The 19,424-nt window shown below is 37.9% G+C and overlaps 1 protein-coding gene and 1 long non-coding RNA gene across 6 annotated transcripts in view; one reads left to right on the plus strand and one right to left on the minus strand.

The window, feature by feature from the left end:
* LOC107835818 (uncharacterized) overlaps positions 1–17,941 on the minus strand; it is a 43,085-nt gene extending 25,144 nt beyond the window's left edge. The window contains exons 1-2 of the long non-coding RNA XR_001661645.1: positions 16,592–17,941; positions 9,551–9,681 (exon numbers count right to left, since the gene is read on the minus strand). This is a non-coding gene — a long non-coding RNA (uncharacterized LOC107835818). The remainder of the gene's footprint in view (positions 1–9,550; positions 9,682–16,591) is intronic.
* The window catches only part of aopep (aminopeptidase O (putative)), a 93,306-nt gene that overhangs the window by 31,092 nt on the left and 42,790 nt on the right, over positions 1–19,424 (plus strand). For 4 of the 5 annotated variants that reach the window (XM_016669533.1, XM_007548179.2, XM_016669532.1 and 1 more), the window contains exons 9-14: positions 7,500–7,602; positions 7,830–7,937; positions 8,998–9,041; positions 12,113–12,173; positions 18,031–18,093; positions 19,144–19,230. In XM_016669533.1, coding sequence (XP_016525019.1) covers positions 7,500–7,602; positions 7,830–7,937; positions 8,998–9,041; positions 12,113–12,173; positions 18,031–18,093; positions 19,144–19,230 — 466 coding nt within the window. The other variant, XM_016669534.1, reaches the window with a different exon arrangement.

The following is a 19,424-nucleotide window of genomic DNA, read 5'->3' on the forward strand; positions in this document are numbered from 1 at the left end:
ATCCTGAGTGGAAGGAAATTGTCATCGGGCATTACAGCTGTGAAAACCCCCTTCCAAGAGTTAACTTTTTAAATATCTATAAATACACATATGAACATTTTAGATGTTGAATAAAAAACCTTGGAGATGGAGGGAGCTCTTGTATTTATAATGAAGTATTGATATTCATGCTTGTAAGAAGCAGTAGAAAGTGTAACAGAATGCGTATTATTGATTTCATTGCACCTTTCTGTGAAGCTTACTTCTGACTGTATCACCTTAATTAGAAATGTTGTCATCATACAATACAATGACCTTGACCAGAAATCAAATTAACTGTCTCTGAACAGTGAAAAGTGCATGGGTAATTTTTTAATAATTATTTTACTTATAAAAGGTTTACGTCAATCAAAGCTGTTGAAATCAAAAGCTTTTTTCATTCCTAAATTATTATAAGATTCAGTGACTTATATGACAGCTAAGTACCGTGTCATGAAGGGTTTCAGAGGACAGCTTGTAGTGCGTAGAAATACACAATCGCAAAATAATTAGCACCCCTAGTAAAGAATTTTGAAAAAGCCTTCATATGAATACCACATAATACCATCTTAATTAGAAAACACTTTATAAACAACAATTCAAGCTGAACAGTGTCAAAAGAATTACTTGTTTTAATGCAACAGCATAATCCCACACATCTTTAATACATTATTTAATATATTAATTTATTTAATGAATTCAGTTTCATATAAAACTAATGCCACTGTAATTCAAATTTGTTTTACTGTAAGCAACTGGAAACATTTTTATTATCAATTATCTCTAACCACTCTTAAATCGGAAAGGCAAGAGAAAATCGATTATTTTAGTGAGGCAGATGCACGTTGACCTTTGCAAGTCGGTAAATGACTAACAAGAGAATATCTTCTCATTTAAACATTTCCATATCTACAATCATAACCATTATTTATAAAATGTTAAATAACAAAATCTGTGATAGATGGGATTTATCTTTCTAGTCACGGTGAGCAGGATGGTAAGACCTAAAAACACCCCCAAAGCTCATGTTTTTGGAACATCATATTTCAGTAAAACTCATATTTTAAAAGTTATTGCACACCTATTTATCAGAGTTGCCAGTAATATTGGAGGGCACCATATGCTATCCTCAAGCAACATTCTTTCACATTCATTGAACAATTGGAGATTTGCTTTCTGAGATAAATGCTCAAACCTGTAAAAAAAAACAAAAAAACATTTGAAATATTTGTCTTTTGTTATTTTGCTTAGCAATAGAAAACCAGTAGGTAAGCTGGTGTATATAGACCAGACACTTACAGTTTGAGCAAGTTGGGAGTTGGTATTGGGAACTGATTAGGTAAAGTTATGGAGCCTAACATGACATTTACTTAATAGGAAATGTCACAGCCATGTTTGCAAATTTCTAGCCCGCAGTTCATGTCTAAAGTATGCTACTGGTTTAATCTTCAAAGGTAAACGATGTTTCAGTAAAACAACTAAATATGCAATTAAAATCTCCCTCTGTCTGCCTACAAGGGTGTTCCTCTACAAGGCAGACATATGATTAAGTTGGATTAGGTTTTTCGCTTCCTGCAGTATTAAATCATTGTGACTTAAGTTGCTGTCACAAAGCTTCTTATCTTTCCGGGTACGTTGTTTCATAATTGGTTTAAAGATACAGAAACAAAGCACATTTTGTAAAACATCAAGTTCAGTGTGAAATATTTGTCATGTCTATAATTTGCCACAGTTTTATACAGTAGCTGCACATTCAACATTCTAATGTGGAAATGTTCATCACTGCAGACAGGCCAACTGTATTGTGTTGCATTACATTAAGTCATATTATTGGGTTGATATATATATATATATACCCGTGTGTGTGTGTGTGTGTGTGTGTGTTTGTGTGTGTGCATTCTGTGGTATATATGGAATGTCTAAGTTGCAGCGTACATGAGAGATTTGCTGGGATCATTTTCAAATGACTAGTAAGGAAAGTAGAGGGGCTTACCATCTTTGATACTTCTGCATAGCTCTCTAAAGAGCCCAAATTGTTCTTGGCAGAGTTAGATTGAACTGTTGAGTTACGTCTGATCTGGCGGATTGATACAGTCAGCAGCTTCAAGGAATGTTTCTTTCTTCCTGCCCATCTGACGTAGATGTGTGGAAGCAAACACGCATCTAAAAGTTGCAGGACACCAGCCCTCCAGGATTGGAAGTAAAGACTTATGCTATAGTCTGTCAATATCTGTGAGCATAACGTTGTTTCACAATAATAAAAAAAAACCCACTTCGATGGCCACAAATGTTTAAAATCTACGACCAAGCATCCATACTGCTTTTATAAACATTTGTTAAATTAAACAAGTCCCTCTTAGGAGCTCATTGAATTCTGGTGTGGTACTATGACAGTGTAATAAGTCCAGTCATAAAAATTTAATTCCTGCTTCCACAGTCAAGTTTTATTGATATTATAACAAATTAGAAACAATAACAGCAACTTAGTCATGATGTGTTAGACCACATAAAATCATAGAGCAGGGTCAGTGGAGGTTAATAGTGCCAGTTTCCTCGTAGTCAAAGGCAACAGACCTTCAAACTTTATATGGAGCATCATGGAGTAAGTTTACATGGCTGAGCAGCTCTATTTAAACCTTCCATAACCAAATTTAATGCAAAGTACCAGATGCAGTTGCTACCAATACAGTCCGGAGCAGTGTGAATGCGTTCTCTGAAGTGGCAAATCATACTTCTTTTGGTTAGTTTGATGAGTCGCTCTAGGTTTGGCAGTTTCCAAGAGGACAGCAATGACCTGACTGTGTTGTCTAAAGTGTAATATTTGGTGTAATATAGGGGGTTTTTTCAGGAGTTAATCTTGGCCCCTTGGTTCTAGTGAAACTAGATGTTATGGCTTCATGATACCAAGAAATTTTGGAAACGTTTATGCTTCTGACTGTCAGAACAGTTTGGAGACGGCCTCTGTAGTTTCACTAGTGCAGTGGTTTCCAAACTTGGTCCTCAAGTACCCCTGACCTGCATGTTTTAGATGTGTCTCTGTCCCAACACACCTGATTCAAATGATTGTATGACTTCCTCTGCAGACACCAAATGCTACAGAAGCCTATTAACCACCCATTCATTTAAGTCAGGTGTTTGGAAGCTAGGAGACACCTAAAACATGCAGGGCAGGGTTACTTTAAGACCAGGTTTGGGAACCATTGCACCAGTGCACCCAGCACTGCTCCAGAAATGAGCAGTGCTGGGTTCTCTTGTAGTCTTGTAGTGTCTGTTATTTTTGTCACACATTCTTCAGCGACGTCCAGTAACTTTTCTTTCATTTCCATGAGCTGTCCTTGAAAATTACAACACCATGAGGCCCTAGTAACATGGGCAAAATGCTAAATTTATTTAGCATTTTGTAAATCAGCTGTCAGATTGGGCAGACAGTAATTGCTTTACAGTCTGCAGGTCAGTTGAGAATGCAACATGTGCTCACATTCGTACATTATTTTGTTCACGTAAAAAGAACAGTTTGGATAATGAAAGAGAAATCTCCGAATATTTACTGTGGATGTAATCATTATCCCAATAATTGCGACCAAATTACATTGGGTTCCTTCCAGGAACTCCTCATTAGAATCATAAAGACATTAGAAGGACATTAACATCCCAGGAATACATTTTGCCATTTTAATTAAAGATTTATAGGATAACTAACACATTGCAGACTCTGTCTGATGGATCGGATAACGGTAATAAGTTCTGCCTTGCGCTTGTGGATGTACATGAAATATTATTCTCTCCTTTGTCGAACAATAGGGGGAGTGTTGCCATAGTGTGAGGAGTTGTAATTACTCTGTGAAAAATGTTTCATGTCAGAGTACCACCCATGTAAAACAAAGGATTATTTATTTATTTATTTATTTATTTATTTATTTAGCAGAAAAAAACACCAGATGAGCAGCGTTGCTTTGACTTCCAATGATCATACTGATGTGGCCGATCGGCGCAGACAGAGATGAAGAGCATCATCCTCTAAGCTCACCAGGAAAACAGACAAAAGCTAGATGGCAGGTTGTTCTTTTCAAGTTCAGTAGGTCACAATCGACAGCCTATGATCCAGCAGGGGCCCCAGTGGCCAGTGTTTATCAGACCATTTCAGATGAGTTATATTTAGGGCAGCTCGGGCCAGACGCCATTCTCCCTGCTGATTTACTGGGCTGCTAGAAGCGCTGCTCTACCTTATCCGGTTTCCACAGTCAACCCAGTGTAATTTGTCAGGATATGGCTCGCGGAGCTATAAACCTCTTTGTGTTTGTGTGCGAGTGTGTGCGTTTGACATTAGGTTCTGTCAGTAATAGCTCCCGATTTCCTTTCTCGCTCGTTCTCTCCTTCCCCAAACTCGGCCCCACCCAGGTGCATGCAGAACAACAAATGCACAGAACAGCCTTCCCCTTTTGCACACACACACTACAAGTCAGATATGAGCCCTGTTTATTCAGAAATGCATTGATGGATTGTGGGTTGTTCAACGCAGCGATTGGTTTTTTCAACCTGAAGCTTTATCTAATCCTACGTGTTAAAAAGAGGCAGAAAGTGAGGGATTTACAGGTCTATGAAGTCAATATGTGTTTTCCACCAGTGACGGATCAACAATTTTCTCCTGTGTAACATGCACACACAGTGGACCTGTTTTCTCAAGAAATACATGTCCTGTCACTGCTTTTATTTCTTTAGCCAAAGTCCATCTTTTTTCTCTGACTGGCACACAGATACACACACACACATTCGCCCATGGATAAAGGATCCCCTGTTGTCTATAACTGAGCCTATGTTATCTTATCATCACTAACAGACTGATATGGACACTTAGAGCTGAGAACTGAACAGATCTGAGAGGAAGTTAAAAAAAAAATACAAGTGCGTCTTGACAAATTGGAATCATCTTAAAGGTGATTTTATTTCAGTTATTCAATTCAAACAATGAAGCCCATTTATAGATTTGTCAAAGAGATGTGAGATTTCATGTTAATTTATGGTGATTATTGCATGTTGGTAAAAAAAAAAAAAGGGAAAAAAAAGACTTTTAATACAGAATTATTGACACAAAGACATAAAGTCCTGCTGGTAATTTAAATTGGCATCTTGTTAAGCTTGTAAACCAAGGCACACGGCTATGGTGACTTTCAACTAAACACAGTGAACCAACACCAGATGATTACGTAGATCCTCAAACCAACACAGACTGAGGATATTTCACACTGAACCTCATGAAACTTTGATTCTGTGCTTCTCGCTTTTTCCTTTGGTCTCTGGGATCTTAAGTTTGAAATGAAATTCAATTTTACATTAATCTGGAAAGAGAATTTCGGACTGTAATCTACCTAATTCCTTTTCTCCTCAGCCCAGGTATGACCATCCTGTCTTTGTTTGCAACTCAGGAGTTTCTATGCGGCTGTTTTTCAAGCTCTGAGTCCAGCTGCAGACCAAACCTCCAAACTCTCAAATGAGTTTTGCAATCCTCTCAACGCTGTGGTTTTCATGGTTGCTCCTGCACCTTTTCTACCACACTCTTTCTTTTTTTCCCCCAATAAACTTTCCAAATAAAACAGTCAGCTTCTTTAACAGTGCCGTTCTGTGGCTCACCCTCCTTGTAGACGTCTGCAGTCAGCAGTCTTCCCCATGATTGCATATTATAGTCATAACATCAAATTTCTGAATTAAAATTATTTTATTTTGTAATTTCTGAGAAATTTACTTTGGAGTTTTCTTTAGCTGTAGGCTTTAATAATCAAAATGAACAGAAATTACCTGAAATATGTTTGTCATAAATCTGCATAAAATATCGGTTTCCCTTTTTGAACCTATTACCAAAATATACTTACATTCATCACAATACAGGATACTAAGATATACCTCTTATTTGTTGGTAAGTAAAATAATAAAACACTCAAGTGGTTCCTTCATATTTTAAGGTAATTCAGTTCACCTCAGGCTGAGAATATTAATGCAAACTTTGGCGCAATTTCCCCAAAGTCTCATCTTGAATAGAAATACATCCTCGGATGCACGATGAAAGCTGTTGCAAGTGTCCAGTCAAATTTAGAAATTCCAGGAAGCTGATGACTTCCTCTCTCAGTCTGTTTAACAAACCAAACATTCCTGTCTCTCTCCTGTCCTCGATTTCTCCCTCACCACTTGCTCCTTCTGCCAGCCGCCGCAATCTACTTCATCTCCACCCGTACCCCACTCTTCTGCTCATCGTGTGGGAGAGACGGATGAAAAGTTTGACTGTTGACTCATTCCTCACACCCGAAGCCATACCTGGTTTATCTGAATCTCTGGTTTGCGTGGTCGATCTCACTGCTCATCTGTTTTTTGTGCATACGTCCGCCTGGTCTAGTCATGAAGCGCTCCCGTAGAAAAGTGCTAGGCAGTGATGAAGGGGGTATTGATCGCTGGGCCAGGCGCCTGCTGTATCGACTCGGTGGGAGGGTGATCCTTCAAGGCCTTCCTATTGGCACACGGAGTTAATCTGCTCATCCTGATCGATGCCAGCTAACTGAAGCTATCACTGCACGCCGTCCCATGTCAGGGCTTTGTTTGCCCGTTTCTTTATTGGTTTTATGTGTGTTTGTTGGTGTGTTTATGGAGGTTTAAGGCATGATTTGTGCTTAGGTGACATAAAATGTTAAATGCAGAGTTCTGGTAGTCAGGGGTGCTTTATTTATAGAAGTGTTATATGTTTGCATCGTGACTCATAGGTAGTAAAGTCCGAGTGCAGCATTGTGAGGTCATATAAAGTCTATAGTACTCCATTATAAATCTGAAGCTTGAGTTCCTGCCTGCCTCAGGCGATGCATGGCAACTGAGCAATCTCTTCGTTCACAAGTGAGAGATTGCCTGACTGGGTGGATTTAGTGATGCTGACAGTGAAGTCTTGATATGTAGAAACTGTCGTTTTCCTGCTTCTGAAATGTCACTAATATTAGTGTAATATGGACTTTCTGTCCATAGAGTCTTTGTCTTTATCTTCTATTTTGTTCGTGCACTGTTTTTCTTCCCACTACTCAATGACTGCTAGTGATGTTAAAGCCATACATTCAAATGGTTCAATTCAAACAACTATCACATCTGAGATGCAAACACAAGCTATTTATCACAAATATTTCTAGAACTATGCTCAAACACATGGCCTTTAAGATAAGGTTCTTTGCCAGAATCCTCATAACCAATTTTTCATCAAAGATGGCCAAATCTCTACATAAAAAGCAAACAAATAGAAAATATGGGTGAAAATCTAAAAATGTGTAGCTTGAATAAACAATGTAGCAATTGTGTGACAGTGTGTAACAATGCAACTCCAGTTAATTGTTAACCAGAACATGTATATCAATGTCTCCTTAAAAGAGTGTCTACAATATTGCACAGGGGAGTTGAAAGGTTTTAAAACTTTTGTGTGATTTTGTTTATACTTTTACTTGTTTGTTTTCCTGTAGACCGAACATGGACAGAACTGGTCAAGTCAGCGACTCTGGCTCCTCCACAATCAAACACGCTCTTAACCCCGACAAAACATTCATGCAAGTCCACTATCTCAAGGTAAGAGACTAATGTATTAAAGGCAGGAAGGAAATAAGAAAATAGAACCAGAGTTATACAGAGGAAAAATATATAAAGTACTGGAACTGCAGCGTTGGCATATTAAATGATAAGAGTGATTCTAGATTGTCCTTTCAATTGTCCTGCCAAAAAGCTCCAGTGTGCTTGGACCCGCCGTTGAGTTTATTTGTGTTTCTGTGATGGATCATGTTTTGTTCCCTGCCTAGGGCTACTTCCTTCTCAGGTTCTTGGCCAGTGAAGTTGGGGACCAGCACTTAATTGACTTCTTCAGATTATTTGTGAAGAAATACCATGGACAACTTGTTTTGTCTCAGGTGAGACTGAAGTTCTTTTAGAGGAATATTTTTGTCTGCTAGTATTGATACTTGGCAAAATTGTGATTTTGCTTTAACACCTCCCATTGGTTAAAACAATAAAAAAGGAATAAAAAAAAAAGAATAAAAAATTTGCGTATGCATGCTATGTTGGATTTCAGTCAAAAACCCTATTCTCTTTCAACAAGTGATGCCATTGTCACTGTTAAACTACATTGAGACAGATGGGGAAAAAAAAACCCATGAAAATATCTAAAATTTTTCCATATGCAAAATGGACCAATGCTTTGATGTGGCATATATGTCTTTTTTTTTATTTTTCAATATTAGTGGTTGCAGCTTATATTCAGGTGCACTCAATAGTCTAGAAATCATACTACATATGGTTATAAAGAAACCACAATATGAGTCATTTTCAGGTGTCGTTTTCACATCTCTCACTTTTTGCCATGAGTATTTCCACTGACTTTCAGTTTATATGAATGACTGAGAAAATGGTAATTGGTGTCAGAGAAAACTCAAGATGCAATTACTTTGGGAGAAGCTTAGAATTTTCTTTAGAGTTATGATGCCAACACTATTGCTGCCTGCTGACACAACTTTTGTATTACAGCACCTTTCATTATAACCTTACCACGCTTGAAAATGCTAATAAAAACACTTAAAATGAGAGAAATAATGTCATTCTATATTTAAGATAGCATTTCAAGTTGTGCAGCCAATTGAAGACCAATTTTAATGTTCAGCGTTCAGCTCCGTGTATGAGCAGATATGCAGACGTTTATCCTGCTGACACCAGCACCTGAACAATAACACCTGGGAGTCTGTACGCGTGCGCGTGTATGCATGTGATTCATTCCACCTGGCTCCTGCATCTGCAGTGGCAGATTGGATCTTCTCACTAAATAATGGATGTAACATAAACATGGTCTGACCTTGCACACTTGACTTAACATCAGGTATGCCTTGCTGTCTCTTACACTCTTCCTCCCACATCTCACTTTATGCCTCCCATTTCTTCTCATCGTGTTTTTTTTTTATTTATTTTTTCCCCTAACAGGATTTCCTGCAAATGTTCCTGATTACCTTCCCACACTTGGAGAGGTATGTAAGTGGCAGCAATTACTGTTTAATTCATGAATTATATGAACCTCTGAATCCATTCCCCTGCATTAAAGTAGGGGATTTCCATTCCAGTCAAATAGCAGAAACCTTTAATAATCTTTTCTTTTTTTTCTCCCCAAAAGTAGCTTAAGCATTTTAGTCTTGGATGATGATGATAGCTTAATGTGAAATAGGCAGGCTTCTGTTGATTTACTCTCTGTGGAGGTCCTGGTGTGGAAACAATCAGTCTAATAAAGCTTCAAACACCAATCTGGCTAACTGAACAGTCTCATCCACTCTCATATTAATTGAAGTGTAAAAGGATAACTGCTCCTCCTGCTCTCCTCCTCTCTCATTTTCTCTCTGTCTCTCTGCTTTATCATTCAATTCACCATCTTTTCTGATTGCCTCATTAACCTCTTCCTGCATCTTCCCGTTTCTCGGTCTGTATTTCACATTAGCTCTCCCAGCCTTCAAACTTTCTGTTGCAAGCTCTGTTTTTGCCTCACCTTTTGTCTGCCGTGAATCTTGTCGTCTTGCCTTCTCTGTCAGGTGGAGCGTGCTGCTGGACCAGCCAGTAATTGATTGAATTAGACAGAGAGAGTTGGGCACAGTCAATATTTGGATGTGATCCCTCTGTCTGTAAACAACACAAAAAGACAAGAAGGATTTAGGATCAAAGTACCGGTTTGTTGAGAGTCATGGCTGCCTTTTGCATGTTCATACATTAGTGGATAAAGTAATCAAGACATAATCAATATAGAATATAGGATTATGCAAATCTATACAAAAGATAGCTTTTTCCTGAGATCTCCATCCTATGTAAACTCATTTCTCTGTTAATTGCCAAATAATAATCTGGAAACCGCAATAAAGTTGCCCCTCAGGTACATGAAATATGGGTAAATTTGAGCCTTAAATGCTCCCGTGAGACCAAAAGCTTATGTCTCAATACTTCTATTATGAACCAACTCATCTTGCCAAAACCTAAGGCTTTTCTAGTAAAGCCTGTGATGTTTGTGCAGATTGTAACATTTTATGTTCATTGTACATCTGAATATGGATTTGCTAATGATCATTAAAAGCCATATATTATAACTTTTTTTATATAACTTTTCCTTCTCAGCTGTGCTTAGACTAATTGTCCATATTAGTTAGAGGAGGAAATAAGGGGGAAAATTACCACAAAGCAGCTGGTAATTCCAAGGAAAATTGCTAGAGTCATGATGTTACATACAGGACACCAAACTCTGGCATCAATGATTAACACAGCGCCTACCCAAGAACAAAGTAGTGATAACAAATTCTCTTCCTGGAATGTGGGTTTTTAAGGGGAGGACTTATCTTCTGACTTCTCTGGTAAGGAGGATGAAGTCAGGGGAAATGTTTTCTTTGAGGCAGTGGCTGGGAGGCCAAACAGTCTGACACCACATCTGTGGAAATAAAAGTGTTTTTTGTCAAGCCTACTACCTGTTATTTGCCATAACCTTTAGATAGTTGTTCTATTTTCTGATCCAGTTTTAGCCAGCATTGCCGTTGATGAGCATTTGCCAGTGTTCCTTTTTTTTTTTCTTAATGCTAAAGATGCAACTGAGTGGTTTAGGAAATGCGTAGAGAAATATTGTAGCTGCAGTGAATGGAAACAGCTGAAAGTCTCGTCTTTCTACACATCGTCAGTCTGTGTATTAATCCTCACAGTTTATCTGCACCACGGTAATGTCCAAAATGGACACCTTATGTCGTACAGCTAAGGCACAAAAAAAGACACGTCAAGTTAATGTGAGAAAAATGTATCTGGAATTTGTTTTAAAATTATTCTTGGAATTGAAAAAACAAGGAACATTTTGAATATAATTTATTTGTGTCAGACTTTAGTGTGCTTTCAGGATCTAAAATATTATATCCACCATGTAAATTACCAAACATTATCATTAGTCTGTATTGTTAGCAAAATAACTAAAAATTACAAAATAAAACTCAGCCGATGTCAGTGAGCAAAGAGTAAAGCCTGGTCCCTACTAAGTGCCTGTGAGCTTAATTTATTTTTAGCCACACTAACTGTGGCGTGACTGATTTGTCTGTTGACCCCTTGTCCCTGTTTAGACATATTTACAACCCTCACTGACATGCTTTCGGTTTTGCTTGCTAGTATTACTTTTTGCATAAATTCACACAGCATAATTGACATTTAATGAACCTTACTGCAGTTTAAATTTGAATCTGGGAGACGGGATTTTCAAGTAGCTAAACTGAAAATTAACACAAGAAAAGAGAAGATTATTTTTTAAAAACCACCTCTTTAAATTAATATTGAAGCACTATTTAATGTCTAATTCTGTAATTCTGAGTAAACAGTAAAAAAAAAATACTATTTTGAGGAAGGTCCTATTGGAATATATTTGGCAAATGTATAAAGCCAGTAATTGAGCCTCTGTTAGGGGAGCATAGCTGTAAAAATAAAGATGGAAATGAGAACATTTCATTTAAAAAATGGCCTCTTTAATGGACTGAATCTCACGGCACACAGTAAAAGCTTCAGTGCGAGAGAGTGGAGACTTTTTTTTTTTTTTTTAAACACAGCCAGAAAGATTAATAGTGTGGTGAAGGGTATGCCGTATGGTTACTCTTCTACTCTGCGTGTGCTTCAGAGTTTGCATACCTACTGCTGACTGCTTGTGGAATGTTTGTTTGCACACACATTTGTCTTTGCATGTTGCTTCGGTCACTGTGGCGGTTCTGTCCGAGACGGTTTTCATCCACTAAACATACACTTTGTCTCATAGACGCAGCTACACTTTTTCATACAAATGTTTGTCTGCATGACATGCATACGTCTAAATCCTATTCATTGTCTGTACATGTCTGTTTACTCTATCTTGTATAGGAAGACGGGTGTGTCCATGATTTTTGTTTTTTTGTTTTTTTGTTTAAGGTGTTGGCCCAAACTCAAGCCCGCCAGAACCCTTCCAGCTTTTTCCCAGAGACGTGTTTTTTAAAAGGGTTTCTTGGGCAATAACAATCATCACTGTAATAATAGGAATAAAACTAACACTTGTGCCATTGTGTTCCAGAAAGGGCCTCACCCTCAGTGCTATTTACGCCGACTGGCTTGATCGACCGGGAATTCCAGAGGTATGAGAAGTCTCTTTTGCAATCTGCCTTTTTAATGAATGAAAGTGTAAATTTCTAAATGAGGCTTCTGCTCTGAGAATTTATTGTATTAACCTTTATGTGCCACAGCAGAACTGGCAGGACTTTAAAGACAGTTTCCCAAAAATTGTAGTTCTTCATTTTAAATCAGTGATTTCTTTTTTTTTTTTTTTTTTTTTTTTTTTTTTTTGGTCTCACTTCTTTAGTACTGTTGGTGCAAACATGCTGTACCACCAGATAAGGAAAGACATAACACTGGAGGATATCTTTTGAACATCTCTAAACATCTGTGTAATACAACTCTCATAATCAAAATGATGCCCCCTATTAGATGTAAATAACTGGATAAATACTCCAGCTTAAATGTGGTGTGACTGTTTGCCAGAAGGGATTGAACAACTGCTTGATGATGATTGTTTTCCTGCTAACAGCTTTTCCTGGGAACTGGAAAAAAAAAAATATATGGATATTTATGTAGAAAGATAAATATCTAGATCACTATGTCAATTAATTTATTTATAAATTATTTATCTATTTATATTTATCTATTTATAAATTCTAAAGGAGGCTGTTCAGCCATCAATTACTGAGTGATTCGCTACCATTTATTATTATTATGTTTAGTGACCGATTACTTCTCATAAAGGGTCAAGTTGTTGTGATTTGGATAGCTTTCTTTCCCTTAATAGATAAAATAATTATTTAAAAACAGCATTCAGTTTCCTCAGGTTTCCTTTATCAGATTTTAAAATGTATTGGATCACCTGAAACACATATGCGAGACAAAAAAAAAAGGCTAAAAAATGAAATCTATGTAATTGTAAGTTATAGATTGTTATTTTATCTGAGCAACACAGCTCCTCCACTGGCCTCTAGCTGGGAAAAATACCCCCAGTCATAGATTATTGGATTACAAATACACACCCACACGATCAATCCACTTTAACGGCTTCTTCAATTCTCCTATTTCTATGGTAACTGATCTTAATTACCACACAGCGTACGTGCAAATTTTGTGTCTGTGTTTTGTCCTTTTTTTCTTTTTTTTTTTTGCATGGCTGTCTGGGAACATTCACCTTCTAGATTACGTGCTGATGTAACTAGAGCCTTTCAGGGGCCTCTGAGGGTGGGAAGGACACTGTGGAGGGGACTTCTGTTTTCTCCTACCTGATTGGATAAGGGTTGAGTGCTTCTGCACAGGCTCGCTTGTTTATTTATTTATTTTTGTTTTGATGTGCCAGTCACTGGCTAAGTAGATCAGCCAGATCGATTAAAACCTCTTACAAATGCGAGCACTTGTCCATTGTGTACACGACACACAAACACATTTAAAAAAAAAAAAATCTTTCCCGGGTTGTCTCGCTCTTTATCGCCACAGACTCCCTTGTGTTGCTCCACAATCTGGTCTGGAAAAAAAAAAAAAGAGGCAGGAAATGGTTTGGCCTAATAATAAACAATGACACACACCAATCCTGGAAAAAGGGATGGGGAATGAGAGAGAGCCTATTTTAGATATTTTAGTTTAGATGAGTAAGCAGTCCCTTTGAAGGGGGATAGAAGTAGTCTCAGATACGATGGCTGAACATAGGCCAGCCTTGATGTGCCAAAACTTTCATTCTGATATATTTTTCTCCAATTTTTTAAATCTAAATAATTATTAATTAATATGTTTTGATTATTGTTGCATGTTTTATCTTGCAAAAGTGCTCATACTCTTGTGAACAGTTTCATATTTGTTCTCATAACAATCACAAACATGAATAGTTGTGAATGTAAAATGAAAAAGACATTTTTATATGAAAGTCAGAAAAAACAATTATTAAATAAAACAATTATTACATTTTATTTATGGAAAGTCATTTGGGGTTCGTCTCTCCCAGCTGTGCACATCTGGAAAAGGACATTTCTGCCCATTCTGTCTTACAAAGAAGCTCATGTTCAGTCAAATTGGATAGAGAGGATCTGTGAACTAAGTTTCAAAACTTGCAACAGATTCTCAATTAGATTGAAGTCTGGACCTTTGATTGGATCATTTTAACACTTTTGGTCCATGGCCGGTAGCAGGCCATGGACTAAATTGAAGGTGGCTCTTTTGCCTTGTGGCTTACTTGGTTTACATTAAACAATGACATACTTTCTTGTTTTTTTTATTGGTTTTGGTTTGTTTCATTCTTTTGTTCACTGCCCCTATGAAAAGACAGCCCCAAAATATTATAGAGCTATATCTTTTCATGATTCAAATCTTACATAGGATTTGTCTTAGGTTGGAGTTTCCAGAAGTAATGCAAACCTTTCTAAAAATAAATAAATACATGCTGGATTTCTTTCTGTACTCAAAAAGAAATGCAGCAGCCAAAACTCAACGATTTGTCAAAGTGTGGACATTATAGAAAATCTGAAATAACGAGTTAGGTTGGATATAAAAATATTAACTCTGCTCCTTTTATTTTTTTATTTTTTGGCATGTTTTGACATCAAAACATGCAAAAGATACCAAATTTCCCAGATTTCTAGACTAGGATATGTCATTCCTATTTAGGAGTCTAGATTTTAAAATGCACAAGATCTAAGCCAGACCAGATGTCACAAAAACAGTAGCAGAAGACTTTACCACTATCCAAAAGTCAGAATCTGATTGTCTAATTACATGAGAGACCTGCAGAAAATACGATCTAAAACTACTCAAGCAGTTTAATATTTTGTAGTCAAATTCTAAAAATTTTATTAGAAGTTAACAAAAATAACTGAAATAAAAATTATTTCTAAAAAAAAAAACTTTTTTTTTTCTGAAAAATGCTTCAGAACCCTGTAAATACAGAAGCAGAAACATCACAGAAGATTCATTAAACCTACATAAAATATAAACGGATATTTTTTGCCAGCCTATGAAGTGTGCATTTGTGATATGTAACCAGAACAATGACATTTATAGGGTTAGAGCTACACATTAGAAAAACATCAGCTTAGATCAATCCACATTTTCCTCACTCGGATGTTTCTGTTCCATGAACACAACAGTCAAACCAGAAATTTATTGTGAGGCAGAGCAGTAATAGCATACCAGATACTACATGCATTCAGTCCTTTGTGATTGCATTATTATGAACATTGACATTTGCATTGTGGACTTATCGTTCAGCTCTTCATTGACTCTATTTATTGAATAATACAAAAACTCAACCAGCTCAACTCATATGCTAAGGGGGTTCTATTATAAAAAAAATATGTTTTTCTGTGCTGATAGTCTCACAGTTGGGACTGGCAGTTGGGTGTCTGCCAACTCAAAACCTCAGAAACAACTCAGACCTGTCACTTGTTTTTGAGCCCTTAAGGTTCAGTGAGCTGTTCAGACTTACAACAGAAATATATGTCACTTCTTCTGTTCAAAGGAGAAAACATCCTGCCTTCTTATTTTTATCTCTTCCCAACTTTTTTGTTGTTTAAGTCACAATGACCGTATCTAAAAAGTGAATGGAGATTCACTGATCAGTTTGTGGACGATTCTCGGTCTTTACAAAGCTTTGTAAAGTGCTGATGACATAATGTTTAATTTATTTTTTGTTGATTCCAGTTTCTCTTTGCGATCCATAATTAACTTTATTAAAAAAAAATAAAATAAATCCAACATTCCAGGCTATTGGTGATCACTAATTATTTATATTAGAAATGGAGGCAAGATCACTCAATGTGTGTGTGAGAGAAGTTGCTGTAACACAGCCTTTTTCTATATTAAAACAGACTAAAAACTTTACTGCATTGACATTTAGTGTTGGAGACGAGCATCTGTACACTGAAGAGCAGTCTCTTGACCTCTAATTTACCTTTGAGTTTTCCAAAGGTTGCCAAATTCCCAAATCCAGCCTTTTAAGTTACAGAGGATGAAAGCTGAAAATGATCAAACAGAGCAACTTGTCTGCAATATGTTTAGTCTACATGTTTTGCTTAAAAGTAGCAGCATGACGGAACAGCTTAGCTTTTGATTTCAATAGTTTCCTTTTAAGTAGCTTCTTATACTCTTTTTTTTTATGCTTCCTCTGATTATTAAACAGCACATTGACCAGTAAGGTGGCTAACTTTGAGTCTTCCACACTGAAGAGTGTGGAAGTTGTATGGTTTAGGCATGGCACGTTCATTAATTGGAAAAATATTCAAGATTTGCCTTTCACACTTACTGACCAGAGGTCAGGGAAGGTCAATATCATATTCATCTGGTTCAGGTCACCAGTTAATTTTTGATGCACCTTTAAATCTTCATTCTTAAGTTATATATTATTCACATAACCATAGACATCAGGACAGTAGTAAAACTCTACCAGTGCCTTGTTAGTGGTATTGGTTCTATGTAGATTTGATCTACCTAGCAGGTCACTCCACTATGTTGCTAAGGTGCAAAATCTTACCAGTGTAGACGCGTTAAACACATGATGTCATCCATTGTGTCCGAAAATGAGGGACGTCGCCACAGTGCCACTATTTGTTCTCTACATACACTCTTCATTTAGAAACTGATATGCTACAAATGACAGTTTTGAATCCAACAGTTGACATGATTTATCGCCTCCTTGTTTGCTGAAGGAACGTGAGATGAGACCTTTAGATGTCGTCTAATATTGATCCAAAAGAGAAACGCAGCACAGCCACAAAAACAGGACCAGGGTGTTAGATGTAGACAAAGGGCTTTTTGTCCAGAGAATAGTTGTTGAGATCCAAACAGCAAAAGAGCTATGTGTGGTATCCTGTTACACAATGCCAATTTACTGCCTCAACACTCACTACATTCTATACTGCCCACTCCAACACCTCTCTCTCTGCCTCAGTACATCTGATGCTGCTGAAGTACCTTTGTTTTTTTCTTTTTTTTGTTTTTTTTAAGTCATGAAGTACTCAGGCATGCAGTTATACTACTGTACTTGGTGTGTGTGCACGTGTGCGTGTGGCTATGGTAACTATGATAGCTAAAATGCTGCACAGGCATGTGTGGGAACATCTGTGAAGTGTGTGTAATGGGCAGAAGATGCTGCTTCCAGCTTGATTATCAGAGCGTTTAAAGGTACCTTGATTCCATGCACTACTTTTTGTCCCCTTATTTTCTCAACATCATCATTGCAAGCGCCCAGTATTATTGTCTAGCAGGAAAGCTGAGATCACTTCATACTATTTCCCAGCAGACTTTATGGGGACTCCGATTTGGTTTTCCAGCAGAACTTGGCACCTGCTTGCATTACCAAAAATGCCAATACCTGCTTTAATGACCGTGGCATCACCAGATCTAAATCCATAGATAACTTATGGAGTATTATCAAAGGGAAGATGGGAAACCCCATACCTGAGAATGTAAATGTGATTGGAAAGCCACCATAAAACCAGCCTTAGATTAAAACGTACTGAAATGCAGCTGTATAATTCACTGCACTGCAATCTTAAGGTGAGAAGCTCTGGTCAGGGCTCCTCTCTGTACGTAGGTGTGTGTGTGTGGGTGTGTGTGTGTGTGTGTGTGTGTGTGTGTGTGCGTGTGTGTGTGTGTAATCACAAATGAATGAATGGATGAAAAAAATAAAACAGAAACGAGGAATGAAGTGAATTGTCCATTCTACTTTTCTCCCCGTTTTTCTCTCCTCTCCTTCACTTTCCTTCTGTCTCTCCCTCCGGAGTCAAGTAGCGAGTTTCCGTCAGAGGAACAAGTGATAGCGCACCCACCTTCTCTCCCTTTCTTCCCACCTCTCCTCCCTCCCCTTCCTGCTTCGCTCGGTCTCTCTCTCTGCCTCTGCAAAGCATTCCTCTCCGTCCCGATCACTTGCCCCCCCTGCTCACTGCTCTCCCCTTCTCCTCTGTCGTTCAGTGGCTGCATGAAAGGAGCGCCGTATGGTCACAGGCGAGGCTGGTAGAAGAAGTCAAAGCAGAGGTAGGCGCACAACTCCTCCGCTTCTCTCCTTTTCTCTCTCTCTCTCTCTCTCTCTCTCTTTTCTCATCTTCAGGGAGTGGCAGACAGTCTTCAAGAAAAGCGCTCAGAGTGGAAATATTGCACATGCTTGATATGATTATCATCTGATTTTCATCAGTCTTCTCTTTTACCAAGTTAATTCCCCCTTCTTTGCCTCCTCAGGGCTTCCTTTATTAATTTCTGGGCTTTTTAAAAATTGTTCCACGCTTTATTTCACATTATTTTGATATAATCTCTTATCTCTACCTCTTTCGCACTTTGTTTACCTCTCTTTCCCACATTCGCTCCCCGCTTCAGTCTCTCCCTCTGTCTGCCTCCGAGAGGAGTGCAACGCGCGCGCACACACAGCGCTGTGCATCTGTTGCGTGTTGTACTGTGCTGCCTATCAGATTTCCCATAATGCTCCCATGTTGTTCTTAATTGCTTTGCCTATATTTTCACATCCTCGCATTCATCTTTCTTCTAAGATAAACTGTGCAGTTTAAGTTTAAAGCACCAAAATGGCTTCAGTGACTTTATTTAAAAGATGATCTATCATATTTAGGTCTAAATATTCATAGGTATTTCTTTGTTCTATGTCATTCAACCATATTCATTTATTCCTTTTCTTGGAAACACGTGACGGCTGCAAATTGAAAGCTGCTGTGCTCCGTTTTATTTATTTTGTCTTCGCTGGTTGTTTGTTAGTTGAGTGCAGAAAAGTTGCAAATGAGTGCAGGGCTGTTTTCGCAGTGTCAATTTTTGTTCACTTTGCACTCTGATGAGGTTTCTGACTGCTCTGTCGTCCTGTGAGCGTTGTATCTGAACTCGGTGTCTGAGAGCTTTTTTTTTTCTTTTCCATTGAGCAATGACCACTTTTCTCTTTCTGATGTTCCACTCTCACCTTTATTTAATCTTTGCCATTTTTTTTATCCTCCACCATCACACTGTTTCCCCCTGGCTACTCCGTTTGTTCTTTCTATCTTTTTTCCCGCCTTCACCTCCTCACCCCCACCATCGTCTCTCCTGCAGGTTGTAAAATGGATTCTCTCCAGTCGGACTCACCAGGCGAAGGGCAGAAAGCGGAAGAGAGCAGAACCCAAGGTGAACTACAAAGAGGTAGGCACTCTGCAGCATTAAGTCTGTTATCTCCTTGCTCGCTCTACTTCTTCCTCTTCAATGTGGCCCCTTTTTATCCTTAGAGGACTTTTCTCTTCCCAAACTGATGTCGGTTTGTCTTTAAACGTTGCTGTGATTTTTTTTTTTTCTTTTTTTTTTTTTTTTCTTTTTGAACTTCAGAGTAATTTTGTTTG

Source organism: Poecilia formosa, unplaced genomic scaffold (genome assembly GCF_000485575.1).
Source record: "Poecilia formosa unplaced genomic scaffold, Poecilia_formosa-5.1.2 Scaffold25, whole genome shotgun sequence".
Lineage (NCBI taxonomy): Eukaryota > Metazoa > Chordata > Actinopteri > Cyprinodontiformes > Poeciliidae > Poecilia > Poecilia formosa.